The 24,240-nt window shown below is 38.9% G+C and overlaps 2 protein-coding genes and 3 long non-coding RNA genes across 5 annotated transcripts; 2 read left to right on the top strand and 3 right to left on the bottom strand.

The window, feature by feature from the left end:
• The first annotated feature begins 6,797 nt into the window (after positions 1-6,797).
• On the top strand, positions 6,798-9,210 carry LOC124866615. The gene is made up of 3 exons (XR_007037864.1): positions 6,798-6,941; positions 8,874-8,891; positions 8,973-9,210. It is a non-coding gene; the product is annotated as an uncharacterized LOC124866615 (long non-coding RNA).
• Positions 9,211-9,372: 162 nt separating this feature from the next.
• Positions 9,373-10,732, top strand: LOC124866539 (dromaiocalcin-1-like). Its single transcript, XM_047362367.1, has 2 exons — positions 9,373-9,684; positions 10,026-10,732. The coding sequence occupies exons 1-2, from the start codon at positions 9,466-9,468 to the stop codon at positions 10,221-10,223; spliced, it is 417 nt and encodes a 138-aa protein (XP_047218323.1). The 5' UTR covers positions 9,373-9,465; the 3' UTR covers positions 10,224-10,732.
• Positions 10,733-12,193: 1,461 nt separating this feature from the next.
• LOC124867578 lies at positions 12,194-13,782 on the bottom strand. Its single transcript, XR_007038104.1, has 2 exons — positions 12,965-13,782; positions 12,194-12,888 (listed from the first exon to the last, which is right to left on the bottom strand). It is a non-coding gene; the product is annotated as an uncharacterized LOC124867578 (long non-coding RNA).
• Positions 13,783-13,931: 149 nt separating this feature from the next.
• Positions 13,932-19,615, bottom strand: LOC124867560 (putative C-type lectin domain family 20 member A). Its single transcript, XM_047364057.1, has 5 exons — positions 19,286-19,615; positions 18,109-18,315; positions 17,145-17,353; positions 15,538-15,866; positions 13,932-14,566 (listed from the first exon to the last, which is right to left on the bottom strand). The coding sequence occupies exons 1-5, from the start codon at positions 19,411-19,413 to the stop codon at positions 14,372-14,374; spliced, it is 1,068 nt and encodes a 355-aa protein (XP_047220013.1). The 5' UTR covers positions 19,414-19,615; the 3' UTR covers positions 13,932-14,371.
• A 226-nt stretch (positions 19,616-19,841) lies between these two features.
• LOC124867465 lies at positions 19,842-20,960 on the bottom strand. Its single transcript, XR_007038068.1, has 2 exons — positions 20,617-20,960; positions 19,842-20,532 (listed from the first exon to the last, which is right to left on the bottom strand). It is a non-coding gene; the product is annotated as an uncharacterized LOC124867465 (long non-coding RNA).
• Between the last annotated feature and the right edge of the window lie 3,280 nt (positions 20,961-24,240).

A 24,240-nucleotide genomic window follows, 5' to 3' on the forward strand; every position in this document is an offset into this window, starting at 1 on the left:
CACAAGACTTTTTTTCTTCTATGTCCCCTTGCCTCTGTGATGGTTTATGGTCTCTGGTGGTTGTTAATGTTCAGTTTTGTTTGTGAACTAACATGGAACAACATTTTTGCCTCCCAGTTTGCGCCTGACTTTCAAATGTGCTAAATATAGATGCAAAAACGGCACCCAAAATCCACTTCAGGCTTGATAAATCATATTGCGTGTGTTAAGGGATTACTTTTTAAAAAGGTCATTGTGTCTGTATACAATATAGTCTTTAGGTTCTTTTATTTTACACCCAATTTTTTCCCCTAAACGGAAAATTTACGTCTTCATCAGAGGTGCCACCAGATGGTGTCAAAATCCGCAGCTGAGGCGGCGTCAGCCTGTTAATATAATGACATGCTGACACCGCGCCCCTGCTGCCGGCTCATTGTAGGATGTCAGTAAGGGATTACATTTGCATATCCTCCTCCAACAAATGTGTGTGTTTGAGTCATTATCATATGTTTTGCAAATTCATGAAATGTTTGCGGCTCATGTTCTGCTGATTTCACACACGCAATTTGATTTCCACCTGGTTTGTAGATCTGGTTTGGTTTGTGCAATCAGTCTAGTTTGCACATGTTTTATACACACAAACCTTTTGAAGATCAGGCCCTTTGAGTGCCACTTTTTTAAACCACAAACAACTCTTTGTACAAGTGACACAGTTGTTGCAGAAATTGTAATAATGCAATTTAAACTAAAAAGTGTTGTTTTTTTTTTTTTTTCTTGTGGGTTACACCAGTTTGCTTCGATCATTGTGTCAGAAAACGTGAAGCCCGTCTATTAATGTTTTTCAGCATTTTAAAATTCTTATAGATTAATTAAAATGAAGTTAGTGTTTTGATGAAATTCTCCCGTCATCAATTCTCTGGAAAAAATGATTTCACTTTTCAGCACTGTTCTTCACGTAAGTTCTTTGTTCATTTGGCAGCAGTCAAATATGGCTGAGAGTCTGGAACAACGCTGGGCTGATAGTTGACTTTGAGTCTGTTTGCTAAGCAAAGCATTATCTCAAAACGTAGAACCTAATGCAACAAGACATCCAATTTGGATTTGGTGGCTCATCAAGCAGCAACTCTTCACTAAAAGGGCACGGCATCGCTTAAAGACATGTAATTACACCAATAACCCATGCTAATGTATAATTAATTATAGTGGATTGTTATAGTTGGTTTATTTGATAGTTCTGACTCTCTTTGCAGGTTCATGTGTAGTAAACAAAGTCCTGAGTTTTAATTAATCTTCTGCCTAATTAATTTCTTTTATTTTTGAAGAAACAGAATTATGAAGATGATGAAGAGCCTTCCTGCATCTGGGATTCTCCTCCTCCTCCTCCTCAGCAGCAGGAGCATCATTGTATCCAGCCTAGGATCAGTGCTGGTGAGAGTTTACAAATACTCAACCAATGCAGCTAGCTGGGAGAACGCACGGCACATCTGCAAACAGTAAGCTTTTCTTTTAATTCTGGTTTAATAGTTAAACTAATCCATTGCTCATACTAAGGTGTGAATGCAACATTGTTTTCTTCAGAAAAAACAAGCTAAGATGAGCACCGAGAAATAGGTTCATGTGCACAGCTAGACTTCCTTGTGATATATTATATATATATTATATATTATGATATATTATTATTATACAGATTTCCTCAACAATGCTACTTCTCATTATTTGGGATATCTAGGGTCTTATGTACGGAGCGTGCTTAAAAAAACCTGTGGCGCAATGTTTTTCGCACAACTCGGCCTGTACAAAAATGAATGTTGTTTGAAATTGTGCAGAAATCAATGCAAACTTTTGACCTGCTGTGAAAATGTGCCACGCAAACGTTTCGACAACTTTTCGACTATCTTCTAAATACACTGAAATATGATTCCATTCAGTTTTATTTAATTAATTGAGAATCAAACCTGATGCTCTTTTCATGAGTTTGAGCTTTGATGGTGTAAACCTGAGCGCTGAAACTAAATTATATTCAGCCTCATACAATAAAGTAACACACCTCCGAGAATGATGGAAACAACCTCAGTTGGATGTGAACGGTGAAACCTCCTCTGTTTTTGTCACCTGTATGAGGAAATAGATCTTTGCCCTGAAGAGCATAAAATGCATGTGAATCATCTAAGTGGCACTTTCATACTCACTGAAAGAAAACTGTCTGATCAGCAGATTAACTCCAATCAATTCAGGTTTGATGATTCCTAAGCTGGATAAACTGAAGACAATCACACATGTCCATAAATAGCTGCATAAAGTGGCGCATAAATCTGGAACGATGGCACAGCTGGGGGACTTCGCTAAAGGAAGAAGTCTTAGAGAGCTTTTGTCTTTTAGGGATCGTACTGACCCGGTGGCACATGATGATGCATGGCTTATTAGCCGGTTTAGATTGCATAGGGCAATTATTTTGGAGCTCTGCATGGAGCTGGCCTCCGTGTTACAGAGGAGGAACCGTGCGTGGCCGGCGCCAGTTCATGTTCTCACTATGCTGCAGTCCTTTCAACCGGAGCTTTTCAGAGGGAGCTGACTGACAAGTTGAGTATTTGACAGTCATCCATGAGCCGTGTCATGCCAGCCATAAGGGATGGACTCACCCATATGTTGCTCTGATATATAAAGTCCCCCTTAACTGTGGCTCTCATTTGCAGCGAGGAGCTGAATACTGAATGTAATTAGAGCAATGGACTGCACTCATACTGCTATAAGGGCCCCATCTGTAAGTGAATATGCATTTGTGAATGGAAAGCATTTTCATTCTAAATGTGCAACCTATTTGTGATGCGCAAATGTGTCTCACTAATGGCCTCCTCAACTCATGATTGCTTTATAATATAAAAATATAATTATTCTAATAGTTGTGTCGGGAACAAACTTCAGGCAGACTCTGTGGGCGATGGCTGCTTCTATTTTTTATGTGACTTCCTGAATGCTTGTAAAGACTTAAAGTACTTCACATAGTGTGTGTGGTGGCAGTCTTCCTTATAGAAATATGGGAGGCATTTTCAGGTCATTATAATGATCAGCATTGAGCTATGATTGACCTAAATGCAGCAGATAGACAGCACCGTTTGGTTTAGATACGCACATTATGGAACAAAATGGGTACAAGCTGACAAACGTTTTATTTTAGCCAGGTTTGAGTCACTGATTCGTCATTCAAGTAGTTGTTGGAGAGAACCCCTCGCCTCTTGCTGACGGAACTTTTATTTTGGAAAGAAGACAAATAGTTAAAACAGAAACAACGCCTTATATGATGACAGCTTTGGATAAAGTTGGAGTGGACATCGGGCTTAGAAGCAGAGGGGCCCATGTGTCCTCTTCTTTCAGGACATCCTCAGGGGGTGATAAGTTCTGATCATGTGCTTTACACACAGTCGAACCCCATGGAAACCCAAGAGGTTATTAACATGTACGCTGAGGGAATGCATTTCGAGTTTCTTCAGTTTTTTGGCCTAGTGACGGCAGCCGTTTTCGTGGTGGGTGTCTTCCGGTTCCGTATACTACTTTGCATACGTATATTTCGGGGCGGGGACCAGGCGGTTCAAGCACCATGGGCAGCTGAGCCCAATTCATGCAAATTGGGATGAATAAAGGCCACTTGTGAGATGACACTTCTACACACAGTTTCGCACATTTGAATTATTTTGTGCCCCAAAAGATGTCTCCCTCCCACCAACTTAAAGTATCAAAGGTTGCACACTCTTTTGTACATGCAATCCCTGGAGAAGAAAACATGAGATACCACGATCTCCAGACATTGAAGCTTCCTGATCTTGTTTCTGGAGTTGCGTCTCATCCCAAGGAGCAGGTTTCCTCCCAATTCAGGCCCCAGACCACTATAAAAAAGGAGTGGAATCAAGACTTCCTCTAAGAGCATCTTTGACCCAGAAAAACAAAAATTATTGGATGCAGATCTGTGGAGTTTCTAACATGATGAAGTATGTTAAAATGGCTCCAAGCTAGTCAGAAAATTAAAGTTGGGAAATCAGAAAGAAGAAGGATCAACGTTTTGCATAAATAAGATGTTTTATTGAACATGTGAAAACTTAGTGTCTGTGCAACGTAATGCAACACACATCTTAACCACTGCAAAAAACTTTTGACTGAGAATGTTCACAAATTAGGAGGTTTGATTGAGTTGCAGGTAGGTAGATGCATGTTCTCACTTCATTCAAGATTTTATGAAATTTGTGAAATTCAGAAAGGGTCAGAAGAGCTTTCTAACTGCCAGTTTCTCAGATGTCTGATCTACATTTTATCAAAGCCTTTTGTTTGCTGTGATGTTAACTTTTCTCTGCTCCATTGAAGAAGCTTAGCCACAAAGTTTTACCTCTACATTTACCATCAGTAGAAGTGCTGTATAATCAAAATAAATTATTTGTGGCTTTGCAAATATAACAGTTTGACATATAACATCAAGACTCACTCATCATTTTTCTTGGTGATTTTAACAGTGCAAACCTCTCCAATGAACTTCCCAAATGCAGATAGCACATTAAGTGTCCCACCAGGGATGAAAACACTCTGGACCATTGCTACACAGCTTTAAAGGATACATATCATACCATCACCAGGGCTGCTGTGGGACTTTCTGATCACTGTCTTATTCATCTCAGCCCAACCTACTGGCAGAAACTAAAAGCTTCCAGACCTGTGGTTCAGACTGTTAAGAAGTGGACTGGTGAGTCAGAGCAGATGTTAAAGGCCTGGTTTGACTGCACAGATTGGACTGTTTTTGAAACTTCACCCACTGATTTAAACCAACTCACTGAGTTGGTGACATCGTACATTAGTTTCTGTGAGGATAAACCTTGGTTAACTTCTCACCTGAGGCAGCTGCGCAGGGATAAGGAAGAGGCTCTCGGCAGTGGGGACCGGGCCCTGTATAAGCAGGTCAGGAATAAACTGACCAAGGAGATCAAAGCAGCGAAGAGAAGCTGCACTGAGAAGCTAAAGAAAAGCTTCTCAAATAAAGACTCTTCTTCTGTTGTTTGGAATGGTTTGTAAAACCTGACTGCCTACAGAAGCCCTTACCCAACCCTGAGCAGAATCCTCGCCTGGCAGATAAACTGAATAGCTTCTACTGCAGGTATGAAAAGCAGCAGTTCACACCTCAACCCAACTCCTCCACATCCCACTGAGAAACAAGTCTTGCCATACACTAACCAACCCCTACCTTCAGACCCCCTGCCTGCACTAATGATCTCAGAGAAAGATGTAAATAGGATCTTTCAGTGCCTGAAAACAAGGAAGGTATCAGGACCTGATAATCTCTCCCCATCATGTCTGAGAACCTGCGCCGACCAACTGGCACCCATCCTCCCTGAAATCTTCAACAAGTCACTGGAGCTGTGAGGTTCCCTCCTACTTCAAACGCTCCACCATCATCCCAGAACCCAAGTAACCCACCATCACAGGATTAAAGGACTACAGGCCTGTCGCCCTGATGTCTTTCTTCATAAAATCCTTTGAGCGACTGGTGTTGAAACACCTGAAGGATATCACAGGCCCCCTGCTGGACCCCTTACAGTTTGCTTATCGGACAAACAGGTTGGCAGATGCAGTCAATTTGAGACTGCACTTCATTCTGCAACACCTTGACCACCCAGAGATGTATGCCAGGATCCTGTTTGTGGACTTCAGCTCAGTCTTTAACACCATCAACCCAGACATCCTCCACCAGAAGCTCATCCAGGTTAAAGTCCCGGCCTCCAACTGTCAGCGGATCACCAGCTTCCTGAAGGACCGGCAGCAGCAGGTAAGACTGGGGAGAATCTTCTCCTGCACAAGATCAAAAGGCACTGGCGCTGATGACTCCACTGTCATTGGTCTGATCCATTAGAGTGATGAGTCTGCATACAGACAGGAGGTGGATTGGCTGGTACACTGGTGCGGTCAGAAGCTCCTTGAACTTAACCCACTCAAGACTGTGGAGGTGAGACGAAGGTGAACATTCGGAGGACACAACCCTCACACACCCCCTCATCATCCTCAACAACACTGTATCTGCTGTGGACCACTTCCAGTACATAGGAGCCACCATTTCTCGAGACCTGAGGTCCTGTGGTCTTCACACATAGACAATGTTCAGAAGAAGGCCCAGCAGAGACTGTACTTCCTGAGGCAACTCAAGAAGTAAAACCTTCCACATGAACTGCTAGTCATCTTCTATACTGCCATAATTCAGTCTGTCCTGTCTTTGTCCATCTCAGTGTGGTTTAGCTCATCCACAAAACAGGACAGGTCCAGACTTCAACAAGCAATCAGGTCTGCAGAGAGAATAATCATGGCTGATCTTCCCTCCATCCAGGACTTATACAGGTCTAGAGTCAGGAAAAGGGCAGCTAAAATATCTGCAGACCCTACACACCCTGCACATAAACTGTTTAAACTTTTACCTTCAGGTGGCGCTACAGAGCGCTGTCTGCTAAAACCAGCCGCCACAGAGACAGTTTCTTCCCCCAGGCTGTCTCTCTGACAAACACTTGACAGTCAGAGTTCCAGAACAACACCATGCATACTTGGACTGATCCCACATTATATTCTTATCATATTTTGTAAAGTTAGTTGTGTATATATGTACATTTTAAAAAGTTATTTTTTTATTTCCATTTATTATATAATACAAAAAAAAGTGTAGCGGAGTCAAACTCCTTGTTGGCAATAAAGCTGATTCTGATTCTTTCTCCCAAAAGCTACCACACCGACTTGGCCACATTCTACTCAGAGGCGGATGAGCGATATCTGTACTTGGAACGATATTTCGCCTGGATTGGTCTGTACAGAGACACGAATCATTGGTCTGATATTTTGTTGTCTGATGAGGAGAAGCATAATCTCTACACATGGGAAAACAAAAACTCACCGTACAATGCAGAATGTGCTGCAGCCAGCTACAACAACCTATTTCACAGCAGGTGACATGAGAATGTTTGATGTATTTGTCTGTTTATTGATAAACAGGTGCTTTTGTATGTAGAAAGGCTTTTGCATGAAATTACAATTACCAGTACATAATTCATAATAATTTTATAATTTATTGGTGGGCATCGAGTCCTAAACTTCACCTGAAATCATGAGGTAGATGGCTAAAACTTGGAGATATCCAGGTGTCCCAACTAGGGATGGGCATTAATTGCATCGATTATTATGAGAGTTTGGATTTATTGTGACAACTTTAAATTTCAATTAAAGATGTTTGAACATCCCCCAAAATAGCTGAATTATCAGAATTGTTATTTTTACTATTTTCTCCATGGGTGGTTCTATGAGAGCATCATTAAATTCAAAAATATGATTAAATGCAGTTGCTGTGTGCAACTTAGTGATAGAAATTGCAGCATTTCTGTTTGTGGGGCTACAGCAGTGGCCTGCAGGCACATCAATACAGTTGCCTAAAAAATTAAATTGTAAATATCTTGATCAGTTTTATCATTATCAAAATGAATACTATAAAATATTGCGATATAGGTTTAAGTTAAGACTAACAGTAAGATTTTGGAATAGCTCGGACCTAAAACATTAAATTTATGGTTTCATTCATATTAATTCATGGTTTGTTCTTAACAGGACTGTGGCAGGAAAACAAAACATTTAAATTAACTAATAAATATAATGATCAGATATTCAGCCAGAATTATGCAAGAAAGATGGTAAAAAATAAGGGTCTCTCAGGTTCCTCTTGCTGACAGACTTTAAACCATTAATTTAGATTTAATTATATCTGTGAGCCCATGTGCTTAATTTTGACTTGGTGTCAAGAGTTAATTTACCCTACATTTAAACGAAAATGATTCAAATGCATAATTGAAACCCCCCAAGTTGATTTGTACAGTCCTGGTGATAAGTTTCATAAGCTGTTTATGTGGTGGTGGAGTTGGACCAAAGCGCAGACAAGACAGTGGTAGTCTCATGCTGATAACCACTTGGTTAAGAATAGGATTTACCAAGGTTACAATACCTGGAACATGGGGTAACCACCAGGAGAACAGGTGATGGAGAGCAGGAAAAGATAAACAAACATAGATGTGCAGGTAACCACAGAATCTGGCATGGAGATGGGAGACCTGAGAGACTTTTTAACTGCTAGGATGAGCGGAATGAGAACCAGGTGTAACCAACCAGGAGAATTTGGTGCAGCTGAAGAAGCAGCAGATCAGAGAAAACTGAAGGAAAAAAACAAAATGTGTCATAAAGTGGGTTTTTGATGGACCAAAATCCAGAGAAGAACTTCTGAAGCTCGAGGCTTTCAGGTAAAATTAGTCTTTATTATCCATGGCAGGACACAAACAGGGTAGCAAACACACGAGATCCGGGAACAAAGGAAACAAACGGGCTTAAATACAAAAACTGAACAGCAGGGGGAACCAATGACAAACGTGACAAGACAATCAGGGGAAAACACAGAACAGGTGGTGGCTTGGGGTGCAGGGAGACAGAAAAGAAAGGACTAGACGAGGTAATATAACAAAAGCACAAGCAGGTATGACAAAATAAGGAAGGAGCAGAACCAAAACCCAAAAGGATTTACTAACCAAAGGAAAAAGAACTAACACTAAAATAACAATCTAAACAAAATACATAAAGAAACTCAACATATAGAAAAAAAATTGGTATTGAAACCCCATAATGACAATAATGCCCCAAAATAATCCAAAATAAAACACAAATGAGAAACTGAAACCCAAGCAGCTGTGGATCATGACATTGAGTGGATGTAAACTTCTGACCTGAACTGACTTTTCAACATAATTTTATTTTGTCTGCATTGAACAGATGCATTAATACTTTCTGGCTTGTCTTTGCTTTCTACTTCGTTCTGCGTGGCTGGCGCTCTGCACTAATGGCAGCACTATACTAACACACAGGTAGGAAACCGATTAATTACCAGTGAGTTTCTCAAAATGTAAAAAGATTAATTACTTATTCATTTCTATTTTTCTTGAAAGAGTTTATGGCCTGCATTGTGGAAATCATTACTACTTCATCTGCCAGGATATTAAAGAGAGCCAAACTCTGTATGAGTATATACAGTATATTTTTATACCCAAAGCAAAGACATGGTCAGAGGCGCAGCATTACTGCAGGGAAAACCACGAAGAGTTGGCAAATATCAACAGCTCAGTTCTGTACAGTGCTGTCCAGAAGGAGGATTTTCCCATCTGGATTGGACTCCACAGACACGGTGAAGACTCAAGGCTGCAACTTTCAGCGCTTTTTCTAAAAAAATAGATAAATAAAAACATACTAGACTAGAAAACATAGAAGTAAAATGAAATATTTGTACTTTCTTTTCAGTACAAATGTATCTGAATTTTCCACATCTGCTCTGCAGGTGGATCATGGAACTGGAGCGCAGGCTCCTCAGAGTATCACAACTGGAAATTAAATGAGCCGAGTACCAATGGTGATTGTGTCTCCATCTCCTCCAAGACGCATAAGATGGCTGCCCAAAACTGTGGCGCCTATTTTCCATTCCTCTGCCTCTCCGACAACATGGTCTTGGTGAAGGAGGAAAAGAGCTGGGAGGAGGCGCTGGATCACTGCAGAAGACTCAAGTCCTCCGCCCAAAGCAACCTTCGCTTCGATCTGCTCAGTCTGCAGCCTGGAGAGGAGCATGTCTATGTAATGAGCAAGGTCACGGAAGCTGTCACTGAGGAGGTAGGTTAACACCAGGGCAGTGATAAAAAGCCACCACCTCCTTATAACACCACTGAAGGGTGTTAAGGACCTTTAGACTTACTGCTACGTCATATCCAAAGGGGAGTGATTTCACTTAACAACTTTAAGACAGGGCTGTGACAAACAAATCAAATACTCCCACCATTCATGTGCATTTATTGTCTTTAGTGCTTCCACATGACAGTCATGGTGTTAGTTTATCATCTCAAATCTTACTGAAGTGACATGACCAAATGTTGTAATATTTGTAAGTGACTGTAAGTATGTGGAAAATCTTTATATAATTCCTAATAAATCTGTTTTTTTTTTTGTTCCTGTAGGTGTGGATCGGCCTGCGTTTCCTGGCTGGTGATTGGCTGTGGGTGAACGGGGCAGATATGTTGCACCCTGACCTGCCCTTCTGCCCCACCCCACAGCAGAACTGTGGAGCCCTATCTAAAAACTATGCTGGCAAAGTAAAGACTAGAGACTGTTCACAGAGGAAAAACTTTATCTGTTACAGTTACACATCTACCTAACAGTGGCATTATGGAGCCTGGTCATCTCTGCAGCAAAAAGATAATACCTTCATTTGATTTTTTTTATTTTAGATTTAAGCCCTTTAAAGACATACTGTTCGAGATAGTTCTAACTTTAATTTTGAGTTATAGAAATAAGTATATCACTATAAGTATATTACTGATGGTTTAGTACCAATTAATGCCGCTGGGGATCATGGCGTCCGTCCCTGTCTGATGTGCTCTGGAGCCAGGGAGCTCAGGAGTTCACAAAGACGTGATTTCTGACACGTAGATAACGTGCAAACAACGTGTTAACGTGTTGTGTACATGTTGTCAGCATGTAAAAAAGTAATGCGCAAACAATGCGTTAACAATACATTTGTGTGTTAATAACACGTTGACTGCACGTTAATGACATGTTGATTTCATGTGATTCTGAGCCATGTGGCCACTTGTCCAGTTTGAAGGTGTGAGTGTTGTATTTTCCCATTGGCTGCTGAGTTGTAGGGTTAAACCATTTCTGTAAGCCGGGGGGTTTTGCCTGTCACTATCTAACATACTAAGAAACCTCTTATTTCTTGGTCCTTTTCTTCATTTTGTGTGTAGCCTATGATAATGTAATATTTGGATTGCAGTTTTTTTGACAAAATAAATTGTAAAGTTATAAATTATTTTGTCTTGTTTTGATCCACTTCTGCCTCTTTTACAGTGGCCGACAGGTGCAAACGCACAGCAAACACATGACTGATGCAAACTTCAAAACACACAAACACAAAATCCAATGGAATAGAAAACCGCTGCAAAAGAAAAAGCTGCAATCACAAAAAATATAAGCAAAAGGAAAAATGCTGCAAATATTAAAATCCACAGCAAATTTCAAAAAATCTGCCAAAGAAAAACATGCTATAAATACAAATACAACAGCATGTTAGAAAAAAGCTGCAAACTCTCACTAAAAACGGAAGGGCACCAGACCACTAGAGGGACCACTGATATTACCAATGTAAATATGCTGCTGTTTCTTTAATCTTGTAAAATATTACAACCACGTGTTTATAAAAGACATAAAGGAACATGGGGTTACATAAGGAAAACATATCTTTTCTCTCTTTCCTCCAAGTTTCATCTGTGCAATCCTGTTAATGTCTTTACTGAGGGTCTGGGCCGATATGAGTTGGGGGTCGACTCCACCTAGTAGTGTGGCGCACTTCAGTTTGCAACTTTTTCGAACTTGCTGTTTTTTTAGCTATTCACTATTGTTTTCGTATTTGCAGTGTTTTTTCTTTTGTATCTTTTTTTTTTTAAAACTTGCTGTTGTTTTTGCTATGTGTTTTTATAATTGCAGCATTTTTCCTTTTGCTTCTGTCTATTTTCTGGGATTGTAGCATTTTTCAGTTGCATTGGTTTTGGAGTTTACTTAATTCGTGAATTGTGGAGTTTGCATCATTCATGTGTTTGCAACACATTTTCGCCGTTTGCTGCACGTTTGCACCTGTCGACCACAGCACTCTTTCGGGAAAAAAAGTGCTTTTTACACCATTCATCAATCTTTAGCTTTATATCATTACATCAACAATTGTATGGCTGCTAAGTTACAACAGTTGTGCTGACTAGATGTTGGTTTATGATACAGACCATAGTAACAAATAAATATTTGGAAAACATGAAACTTTTTGAACATTTTTATTGAATGTAGGTTTGTCCAGCAGGGGGCATACTAGACTAGCCTATACCCTTAAATCAGGTGAAATGGTAAAATAGTGACAATGTCCTGATTTTAAACCAGGTGCTTGGGATGGGAAAGCCTGTTAATATAATTTAAGATGCGCTAAGTCTTAATTGATATATCTGGATATATCATAAAGCAACAAGAAAGCACAGTATGAATACTACTGAAGCTGCCTACTTGGCCACTTCATTAACAGAGAAGGTTGCAATGTTTCAATCTGCATCTGACTCTACATCAAAACACCAACAGAGGTAGACAATCATGTGAAAGCCTTTTTTTATTCGTAAACATGACATTACAAAGATATCCATGGGTTTATAATGCAGTCCAATAAAACACCACCAGAATAAACAACCAGAGATCAATCAAGATCTTCCTGACAAAATTTTACCAAAATTAAAGAGCACATGGTATGACAAAGTCTGGCATTTCCCCACAACAGCATATTGCAGCAGTGCCTTTCAAGAAAGAGGGATTTGCTTGAGAGGTAAAGGTAGAGAAGACATGGGTTTGAACTCAACTGACTGTTATGATGTCTGTATGTGAAACTGTTTACATAGTGAAGAAAGGCAGTAAATAAATAAACAAAAATATAAAGAAATATCAGACTGAGATAATTATGACTGCCATCGATAGCAAATATATGGAACGTGACAAGTGCTTTGTCTTCTCACCGTGTTTGGTGTATGCGAGGAGAACCAAGGGATAGCTCCCACTACACGGACGTCCACTCAAGGACGTCCAAAGAGGAAGATGTCCTCTTTCAGGCAGGGGGGAAATCGCTTCTCTCGACATTGTTAGTGAAAGGGTCTTTGCTGGGAACTCCCTGGAACACAGGCCCCTCTTGTCTTAATTACCCCTTTTGTACGAAGCTAGAGCGTTTTGAGAAGCTGATCGTACTTAACTTTGAAGTTGCTTTCGATCGGCGGGTATTCGATCATCAGATCGTAGTCACTGTAGATTCAAGTTTGAAAAGTTAGTCCTCTTTGCCAGCAAAGAAGATTTCATGCACGGAATCATGAACTCTGACCTTAAATGAGGTACAAAAGGCCTGCAGCACTTTAGATTGTTTTTGAATTCTTTTGTGACCTCCTGGAGGAGTTGTCGGTGCACTCTTGAAGAAATGTTGGTAGGCTGGCGTCTCCTGAGAAGGTTCACGGCTGTTCCATATTTTCTCCATTTGTGGATAATGGTCCTCACTGTGGTTCTCTGGAGTTCAAAAGCCTTAGAAAAAGCTTTGTAAACCTTTGCAGACTGATAGCTGTCAGGGACTTGGTTTCTCATCTCATGGTGTTTTTTTGTTTGGGGCCTAATATTTTGCTTTTTGCAGTCTTTTATTCTACTTCGACAAGTACTTCAGTTATTTCTTAATTCTACACGTCTCAGTATTCAGGCCTGGGTGTGGCTTTTTTTTCAATAATTTTGCATTTCATTTAGAAAACTTAATCTACCATCAGCAATGAATATGATTAAATCAACATTAATAAAATCCATAAAAAATAAAAATGCAAAGGAAAAAAGCAGAAAATCTGCCTTACTATCTTTTTTTTTACTTGGACCAACTGTTTTGTCTGCTGAGGTTTTAAGAAAAAAAATCAAGAGCTCTGATTTACTTCAGAGATTTGGTTAAAATGTCTAATTTAGTGACTTTTGCTGGTGGAGTTGTTGAGTGCAGCTAAATGGACGCTTTCAGAAATGAGGAAAGAGAAGGTTCCTCCTAAAAAGAAAAAGATTCAAGTGTTTTAAACTGCTCGGCTAGGAAAGGAATCCTGCATTTCATAATGTTTATTCCATTTATCATCTCAGGATTGAAATATCTTTACTTTTAGAAGATTTCACCTTCCTTTTTTTCCAGTTAAAAAGAACTGTCATGAAGTTTAAACTATGAGAAATTAAACAACACTAATCTTTGAGCAATACAATTTATTAACTATTTAGCCCTTTTTTTAAATCCAACGTGGGTAAATTAAACATAAAGACATCAGTACAGCATTCTAAGACATTTTCAATAAAGTCAAAACAATATTTTAATTTACTTAAAAAGCTTAACTTTTAAATACTTTGATGTTTATTGCTAAAAAATACAATTGTATTTTTAAAGTCTTACGCCATCTCAAATATGTCAAAGTTCTAAATTATTTCTATGAATGCTATGCTTCATTTGATGCAAAGAATCAGTTTTTCACATTTAAATTTAAGTGGTTGTCTACATTTTTACAAAAATTCATCTGGAGAAACAAAAAAAATTAAAACAAGAAAAAGGAAATCCATTCACTGGATGACTGTTACTTTCTGTTAGAGAGTACATGTATTCTAAGGTCCTTTCAGTGGGTAAAAATTAAACGTCTAATGAAAGTGTTGCTAATCTTTGGCTGCCTGGGGGCCTTTCTGAAAATAGCCGGCTGCAGAAGATCTGGTCGCAATCATAATAGTGGTATTAAAGTGGAAATCTGTAACAGAGGAAGTTTTTCCTTTCTGAACAGTCTTTGGCCTCTATGCTGCCGGTGTAATTCTTGGATAATGCCCCACAGTGCTGCTCCTGCATCGGACATTGATTAAGGCTGGTGTTCAACATATTTTCCCCGTCCACCCACAGCCAGTCATCACCCAGGAAACGCAGGCCAGTCCACACCTATGGGAGCAAACAATGGCATTCAGAGATTTATCTGAATGTATCTCTTACCTTTTGAATGCAAACACATCAGCATGTCTAACTTATTTGACATGAGGAAAATAAAACCAATAAGAGACATTTGGATAAGTATTAATTGTTCTTTATGACAAGATCACCTTTGCCTTTTCAGTTTTCGATACCAATTAAGTTTTCAATTTGTATGGCATGCATACATATCCACCCCCTTTAGTCTGACACATCTAAATAAAATCCAAAACAATTATTACCCTACTGTGAAACATGGTAGTGGCAGCATTATGCTGTGGATTTTTTTTATTTAGTCAGGGACAGGGAAGCTGGTCTGAGTTGATGGGTAGATGAAGGGAGCTAACTACAAGTCTCTAAAGAAAATATGCCAAAGACGTGAGGATGGGGTATAGGTTCACCTTCCAGCAGTTACTTTAAACTTGCAGTCAAGGCTACAAGTGAATGGTTTAGATCAAAGCAGATTCATGTCTTTGAATGGCTCAGGCAAAGTCCAGAACTCCATCAAACTGAGAAGCTTTGGCAATACTTGACAGTTGATGCTCACAGATACTCTCCATCCAATTTGACTAAGCTAAAGCTATTTTGCAAGAATTATGGGCAAAAAAAGTCAATGGGTGTACACAGCTGGTAGAGACATATCCCAAAATGAGCTTTAATTGCAGTGCAAGGTGACTCAATGAGATATTAACACGGAGGAGCTAAATACTAATGCGCACCTCCCTCTCTGTGTATTTATTTGTAATACATTTAGCAAACCATGTGTCATTGTCCTTTAAAATTAATCATTGCCTTTTTTGATATGTCACACAAAATTCTGATAAAATGTTTGTGGTTATGTGAAAAAAATGCTGTATAAAGGGAATTAGATCCCCATAAATGTTTAGTTGTTTTTCAGCCAACAAATCAGATCAGATTAGCAGTTTTTTCTCCCCTGAACCCACCTCCTTGGTGTCCGCCTCCATGACCTTGTTCATTATATTCTTCTGTTCGTCTCCAGGCTGCACGCTGATCAGATCAAAACCAAAGTCACTGCTGTTGAGGCCCCGGCAGTGTTCCAGTGCTTCTTCCCAGCTCTTGCTTTCTTTTACCAGAATCACATTAATATTCCCTTCCTGGATGCAGACAAAGGGAAGATGGATGCGACAGTCTTTGGTGGCCATCAGATTGGTCAGTGAGGAGATGGTGGTACAGTTGCCCATGTTACTTGGCTCGCCTGTTTTCCAGTTTTTATACTGTGAATATCCTGAGATCCACGTGAATGACCCCCCTGCTAAAACAGATATAAAAGCTTTAGCACATGGAAGAGTTGATGGTCTGGTTACAATCTGTAGGAATGTCATATCCATCCTCTGTGTGCTTCAACATTAAAGACAAACTGAATCATAGTAATAGTCAGGAGAAAACAAATGAGTTCTGCTTCTTGCTGTAGTTCTGATGGTTCCTTCCATTCATCATGGGCATAGATGTCCTAATAATTTGGGATTTTAGGCATTTTAACTCTTCGAGAGATGAATGAATACAACATAATTTTTCAATGAATATTTAAAACAACACTTGGATGCACGTCTTTCAATTAACAGTTGATTTTTTTTGATCAAAAACTGAAAGGTATAGACACAGACTCAAATTTCTGTACAAGTGTTAACCATCTGAGCCAAACTATCCCAGATGAAAGAAAAGCGTGTGAAGTCAAGCAACAGGAACATACTGGAACACTACTGTCAGTCCACAGTGAAGCAATACTGGAATTTGTACCTGCTCACATGGAGAAAGCAAATATTTCTGGAGAATCTATCTATGGTCAGAGCAGAAAAATAATGATCTGCTTGGCCACAACAACAACAAGAACAGTGACAATAAGCATATTTGGAGAAGCCTTTCATGCCTGAAAACATTGCAAACAAGTGTTTATTATGGTGGTGGTAGGATTGTAATGTAGAGCTGTTTCATTGTCAGTTTTACTGTCCTGCAACACTGATTGTCTGTGTTGAAGTGGATCTTCTTTTCAGTTCAGAACATAAACACTGACTTTAGGATGAATGAAGCAGGCAACATTAAGCTTCTGGGATGGCTCTGACCTCAACCCTTTTGGAAAGGTATTGACTTTGCTTAAAAGTCTGGTCTGTGCCAGGATGACATAAACTTTAAATAAACTCTACCAATTTCACCAATAAGAGCAAAATTATGCCAAAAATGTGTTGATGACTACAGTAGACAGCACCCAGTTCTGCAGTAGATTCATTGAAGCTGAACATTGTTTAAGCATTCCATCATGGAAATAACACATTCAATTAAATAATCAAAAGCCCCAAATTAACATGAAATTCATGCTGAGTGGATGTTGACATCTGACCAAAACTACAGGTCAATATTTTCAGCAGCATATGTCACTGAAATATATGAAATACCTTTGCATTACAACATTTTCAGTTCTTTAAAATCTGTACTTGAAGAAATATTTAGCTATATGGGAAGACAGTATCATATCAGTATATCAATTATGTTCCAATTATCACTCAAAATCATCACATGTATCTCCAGTCGTTACCTTCTCTGCGCATCCCAACCCAGAGGGGAAAGTCCTGCTGAGTGAATATTTTCGGCATATCATTACTTCTGAAACTTGCCAGATTACCTCTGTAATCTCTGCAATAATCCGAGGCGTCATTCCATGTCTTTGCTTCTTTGACAAATGTGTAGCCAGTGACATTTGAACAAACAAACATCCGATGAGTGTCACACGATCTGGCATAAAGCCTTTAGAAAAAACAAAAGATGATAAGCTTGATGAAAAAGTACTCTTTTCAACATCCAGCAAACAAAGTAGATTGCCAATGTGCAAAATAAAACTGTCAATCAGACTTCAGCCTATTGACACCTCGGGGTAAATTATAAAAGAGAAAATAATGAACTAGTATCAGCTTCCTTTTTTCTGCAGAAGATTGAGCAAACTAATGTTGATGTTTAGTTTCTAATATACTTTCAGTGAAGAAGGAAATTAAGTGAATGTTGTCTAAGGGATTGGAAGGAAGGTTCTATTTCATGGAAAGGATTGTTCTGTTAAATTTAACATTTTTATAAAAGTAAAGACTTGATGGAAATAAACATATAAACCTACAAGCACATATAAAAGAAAACAATTTTTGTATCTGTTCCTAAAATGGAACACTAATATTTGGACAAAGAAAAAAACAGCTTTTCTTTTTTAAATTCAGAATTATTTTCTCCTGCAACTCCTTTATACATTTTTGTCAATAATTAAATTGAAAAATAACATTATCAATGAGCATAAGAGGTTGTGTTAAGGTTTGTTTTAAGGAAGGCTGTGATGCCTGAACACAGTGGTGGAGCTTTTAATCTAAATAATACAAACAACAAAGGCTGAGATCAATTTAAATAATTGAAACCACATGACTAATTGTAGATAAATATATGGCCATTTAGATAACAGCAGTTTAACCAACAATTTGGTTAAATTATTCTCATTGTTTCTAAAAAAACTCTCACATTACTTTTTGCTTTTGAAATCGACGGCAGCACAAGATCCCTTGTTTGGCTCGTTTGTTGCCCAGTCTGGGGCATAGAATTTTCCATCAGACCAGCGCCACCAATTAGGAAAATCTTTGTCTCTTTTCAGGCCGCTCCAAACCAGATATTGCTTCAAATCCATACTGTTTGCTTCTGACTCGTAGGAAATGGTAGCCAAGTCAGTGTAATGCCTTTTGAGAAAACATTAATAGATTGTTAAATTTACAAAATGATCAAGCAGCATACAAGTGACATTATGCGATACTGTTCTGTTTTTGTTTTTTTGCACTTTTAACAGATTTATTTGTGTACAAAAAGGAACCTTCTGCCACAGGGCTGTTTGTACTAACCAATTCATACCTTGGAGACATTGCATGCCCACTTTAACAACTGAGGATTTAAAGTAAGTTTGTAATATCTGCTAATGATTTTTTACAATTGGTCAAAATACTTTAAAACATAGGTGTTACATGTCTGTCAGACTGCCTTTTCCTCCCCCTCCCTCTTTGTGTTGTCTCTTCACAGGTTCAGAGTGCAGGCTGGTGTAATACAATAGGCATTGGTCAGTAAATGGATTGTTACTATTTTAACTGGTTTTGGAAACAAAGTTTAGGGGCATTTTTAAGCTCTTACTGTATTTGTCAAGGTTACATGGCTTAAACAGCAAAGCAATAACCTGAAATTGGTCAGGTATTGGGTTGCATGTCCTTGCCACAATGGTTAGAACAGTTGCTCCATGTGCAAAGACCAACAGTCTGTGGTTAGGCTGTCCTGGGTCCCCTGACCTGGACAATTTCCTCCATGACTTCCCCTTATCTCTCTGACTGTTTTTACACTGTCAAAAAAAGGCTTTAAGTGGGACAAAATCGGACCTTAAAATGAGCCATGATCTGGACTAAAAATGAGTGAAAACCCAGCAAAAGTCCTATAAAGAATTTGAAAGACCTTCCAATCTCCATTTCAAACACAAACAGACAAATTCTCATGTTCTTCACCATTATATCAGTATATTTCTCTTAGTATTAACTATTTTTTAACAATTATATAAATAATTAAAAAGAAATTTTCAACCTTTCATAATTTAAGTTAGATATTATTTTAGAGACAGTATTACAGTGGTGTACAAAAGTACTTCCCACTGAACAACGATAAAAGGCTTACCTCTTGCAGAAGTCTAGCGCTTCCTCCCACGTCAAACCCCACTTAATATGGATGTAATATTTCGACCCAGATACAAGTATGCTACTGAGGGCAAGTAGAACTAGTGGTCCGAGGAGTCTGCTCTTCATATTCAAAGTGTTTTTGTTCTGTTCTTTTTAAATCATAAATGTGTCAGAAATTATGTGGCAGAATATTTCAGCTCTTTTGTGAATGTCCAGTTTTCTTTGGAAATTGAAAGAGTGAAAAAACAGAAACTGAATAATTATAATCCAGTCCAAGTATTAGAATAATTAAGCAGTTACCCGCCTTGACCCACAGCTTTTTCTTTCCTGTAAGTCTTGCTGCTGATTGATGAGCCATCAAAGTCCAAAGGGACATCTGTCATCCCAAGTCCTATGTTTTAGAGTTGTAATTTGCCTATGACACACACTTAAGGTCAACTATCACACCCATCTTGTCACTGCTTATCCATAAGACATTTGACTGCTGGCAAATCCATGGAAGGATTTACCTACAGGAAAATATTCTTCCTGAATAAAATGAGGAAGCAGGCAAATGAAGGGGTTACTTCACTCAGAATCTGTTTATTTGAAGACAAATGCTGCAACCACAGTATATTGGAGAACAATGTCACTTATTGGGTTTAAAAGCTTATGTGAAGGCCACGGCTAACACCAAATAACAGGTTAACTCCTTTGTTTCCTCAGCTCGGAGTCAATTGTCCAGTTTGCACAGTTCATGCCAGGTCACCTCACGTTACGTCTGGCTGCAAGATCATTATTTGCTTAATTTTTCTTGTTTGGTTACCAAAGTTTGTGTAGGAAAGTGACACTGCTTCCAGACAGCCCTCATTTTTGTGTCTTCAAACAGCTTGGGTAAAGCAATGGAAATAAAATGGAAGTAACATTTCGTAATCTATCATCTTTTATACCTTACCAATTTAATTTGTGATGCTAGCATGAAGTCCTTTTACGGGTCATTTAAAAAAAACAAAAAACTTCTCGTCCTTGTTAGCATTATCTTGGGATAGGCAGTCTAGTTGTGAAGCAAATTAAAATTTGTGTTGCTCTTCATTTGATGCAGGTAAACCTATCTTTTATAAGGCAGTTGTCATAATGTAGAGTTTCTTTAAACTCTGAGGAGATCACAACCACAGATTCAGGACAGTGTTTTAACAGATTTTGTGAAGAAAAAGGAGCAAGGCGAGACAGGGACCCAGGCAATGACAGCAGGAGACTGGTTCTTCTCTGGAAGGGAAGGTGACAAGGTTATGGATATCCCAGGAGAATTTCAAGGTGTTTTCTTTTAGAAGGGTTTCTTCAGGAACTTACAGCCAGAGTGGTTGTGGTTTAGCCGGTGAGGTAAGTCTTTCCTCTGAGATGGAGGTTGGCAGGATGAGTGTGGTAGGCGGCAGTTTCCTTTCTTTCCTTTAGCTTTCAAGTGATGACTCAGTTTAAGCGTTCCCACGTAGGAGGGTGGACAGGCAGGTGACAACAGAAGTAAGATTATCCAAAAAAACCTCACCCAAGCCAGGGCCAGAAGCTGAGAAGGCAGGGAGACTCACATTGGGAGATCAGGAACAAAACCTTGAAGCTCACTCAGAAAACAGATCACAGCACTAGGAGCCTTAAAAACCCATCAGGCAAGGTCACAAAAATGTAGCAACGGTCTGACATCTCCCTTCTTCTTCTTCTTCTTCTGTGTTGTTTTTTGGCAGTTGGCAAATAACTTGAAGATGTGCATTACCGCCACCGACTGGTATGGAGTGTGGTTCTTCATGGTTTTAAATCTTATTTACTATTACAACAATCAAATTTTATTTATTAATTTAGTGCTTTTGAAAAATCTAATTATAATTTGAATATGTTTGCTACCTAAACTTCTTTGCAAAGTATCTCTCAATATAAAATTTTCTTTAATACCTACAAATTCTCTCCTTAAAATTGTTCTTTCTTGTTCATATTTCTGACACTTCAATATTACATGTTCTATTGTTTCCTCCTCTCCACAATAATCACATTTTCCTGTATTATGTTTCTTTATCTTGAACAATGTAGAATTAAGTCCTGTATGTCCTATTCTTAATCTTGTAATTAATCTTTCCTCTTTTCTACTCCTTCTTCCAGTTCTTACTTCTCCTACTATCTTGTTGATTCTATAAAACCATCTTCCTTTCTTTTCTTCATCCCACCTTTTTTGCCACTCTTTCCTGATTCTCTGTTTAATTATATTTCTCTGACATCTCCCTCCTGATCTCAGCTCCTTAAGAAGGCCAGTGATTAGGCCCTGATCAGCAGCACCTGCCAGGAAATGCTCTAGAGCAGAGGGTGGAAAGAAACACACACACACAAACACAGCGCACCAACACAGAGCCCTGACAGCAGGTGGTTAACAGCATTTAAAATGAGTGAGATGATCTTTTACAAAACTCAGAGCTGCCATCTTGAATCTTGTCATAAAACTGTGTGTAAACCAGGAAAAGGAGACCCTGATAACTCTCTTCTCACCAAAGGTGACAGAGTCTACCTGTGACAACAGTATGTGCAGTTTTTCTAGGATCCTCTTTATGAGTAACAGAGGTTTTACCTCTGCTCTCTAAGATGGATCTTTAAGTATACTGATGAGCAGTGTTGTGCCACTTCACAACAAGAACTAGTTTCAAATCCTGTTCAGCCAAATTTAAATGTATTATTGTTCTTTATAAACATTTTGAACTAAGGGCGCAGCTCCAACATTGACTAGTTCTAGCCCATTTATCATATTCTGTCGAAATAAGGTCAAAATACATATATAGCATGACGTCATTCACATTCATTAGTTTAGTTTTTGCCTAAAATTTGTAACCAAGGCTCCTTCACCTTATTTGTTTAATTCTCTCTCTCGTCTCAGTTCTTGCATAAACTGTGTTGTTCTGTGATACATGAGGAGAGAGGCATGCGTTATCAATCTGAATCCCAGCAAAGATTTGTGTGCGCAACAGCTGAACCATGCATGTGCAAACACACAAAGCACTTGCCAAACTCTCCTTATAAGGGAAAACGCTGTTAGTCTTTTCTTAATAAAATATTGAAGGTTTGACCCTGAAAATCGTAGTGCAGATCATTTGTTTACTTCAAAATAGAGCGCCATTAGACTATGTCACGATGAGTTGCTGATGGTTATACATCAGGGGTCCTAATATGGTGAATTTTGATGTGCAGACATGAGTCGGTTGTGGCAGATGGCCGCTCACACTGAGCCTGGTTCTGCTGGAGGTTTCCTTTTGTTAAAAGGGGGTTTTCCTTTTCACTGTCACTACATGCACGCTCATGAGGAATTGCTGCAAAGTCAATGCAAGCAACTGTACATGCTCTCCCTGGAGGATTGAATGCTGCAAATCACTGACTTGATGCAATCTGCTGGCTTTCCTTGGATAGCAAACCCTTTTAACCAATTTGAATAATAAACTGAATTTGACTGCAGTGTTTGAGAGTTAGGATTTATTGGAATGGATGTACCTGGCTTGAAATCTGCATGAATCAAATGAATTGACTTTGTAAAGTGCCTTGAGACGACACATGCTGTGAATTGGTGTTATATAAATAAACTGAACTGAATTTATTAAGAGTCCCCAAAGTAAAGAGTGAAGTACTGAGTACATACCCCTGAGGCACACCTATGCTCAGTCTGATAGAGGGTAATGCTGTGAAGTCCATAATTAGTATTTCAGTACTAATGGAAATAAATTTGCATTGAGTTCGGTCATTGCATTGAAGACAGAGTGCTGGAGCAGATTATTTTATTAGGTGGGAGAAGACAGTCTGCACATCAGGAGTATTTGTTCTCTCTACTACAGTCATTTAACAGTCAGTTAACAATGCCTTCACATCTCCAGTACAGATCTACAGCTTTAGCAGACGATTACTTTCTGAGTGTTTATTAGTCTGCCATTATTTATCACGGTCGTGTGTCTTTATTACTGTACTTTAAAACTCTTTCACTGGACTGAGAGATGCTTACAAATCAAGTGTATTTTTCCTGTTTTTACTGTTTATCCTGTTTACCTGGCTGTTCTACAGGTATTTAGATGGCCCTTTTATATCAACCACCTCATCTCAGCTATGTTTAAAAGTTATTAAATTACAGTTTCTCTTATAAACATTCTATTACTTTATGGTAATTAGCTGATTGATTGATTTTTATTGCATTTATAAAATGCAGTCACTTAAACAATAGATAATGAGAAGGTTTAAATCCCGGACAAGGCCCTATTTATTTTTCCTTTCTTGTTTGATAAAGGGAATATTAATGATTAATGTGATTTTAGATGGTGAATATGGGGACAATTTATGATTTCACTTGTTTATTTTCAACAAGGTTTTTAAAATTTTCTTTGAAAACTGAGACATTGAACTTAACGCAGATTAACATATGAAACCAAAATGGAAAAGATACAAGTGCATGTCTAACCTACCTAACAAACGCTTACTTAGGAGAAACGTGGTGAAATGATTCATGGCCAATTGACCTTTAAAGATCTGTTTCCTTAGTCACTCAATCATGCAGCTTTTGTATTGTTAAACATAAGAGAGATCGTGCAATACCTAACCCAACACACCACTCAGCTCCTGGTGCAGTCAATGATCATCTCCCACCTTAATACTGCAATGTTGTCTTAACTGGTTTCCCAGCCTGTGCTGTGAAACCTCTGGAGATGGTTCACCTCGCAGCAGCATGCCTGGTCTGGTCACTTCTGTTTGAGCTCCAATGTTTACCCTTAATTGCCCGCATCAAACTCAATTTACTGATGTTAGCCTACAAAGTGCTTAATAGAATGGCTCCCATCTACTTCATCTCTCATAAAGGCTTATATCACGTTATCGTCAATGAAGTCGTCGACAGCGTCTTCAAGAAACTCTCGAAGACTTATCTCTTCAGAGAGCATCTCATACCATAGCACCTACCCTGTACTTCCC

Source organism: Girardinichthys multiradiatus, chromosome 4 (assembly GCF_021462225.1).
Source record: "Girardinichthys multiradiatus isolate DD_20200921_A chromosome 4, DD_fGirMul_XY1, whole genome shotgun sequence".
Lineage (NCBI taxonomy): Eukaryota > Metazoa > Chordata > Actinopteri > Cyprinodontiformes > Goodeidae > Girardinichthys > Girardinichthys multiradiatus.

Bases quoted from the DNA above. Each gene is read 5' to 3' on its own strand.
- LOC124866539 (XM_047362367.1), top strand. From the start codon at position 9,466: ATGGCTGCCCAAAACTGTGGCGCCTATTTTCCATTCCTCTGCCTCTCC. The intron at 9,685-10,025 runs GTAGGTTAACAC...TTGTTCCTGTAG, and splicing joins CGGAAGCTGTCACTGAGGAG to GTGTGGATCGGCCTGCGTTT.
- LOC124867560 (XM_047364057.1), bottom strand. From the start codon at position 19,413: ATGAAGAGCAGACTCCTCGGACCACTAGTTCTACTTGCCCTCAGTAGC. The intron at 18,316-19,285 runs GTAAGCCTTTTA...TTTTCTCAAAAG, and splicing joins GCGCTAGACTTCTGCAAGAG to GCATTACACTGACTTGGCTA. The intron at 17,354-18,108 runs GTAATGTGAGAG...TTTTTTCTAAAG, and splicing joins GTCGATTTCAAAAGCAAAAA to GCTTTATGCCAGATCGTGTG.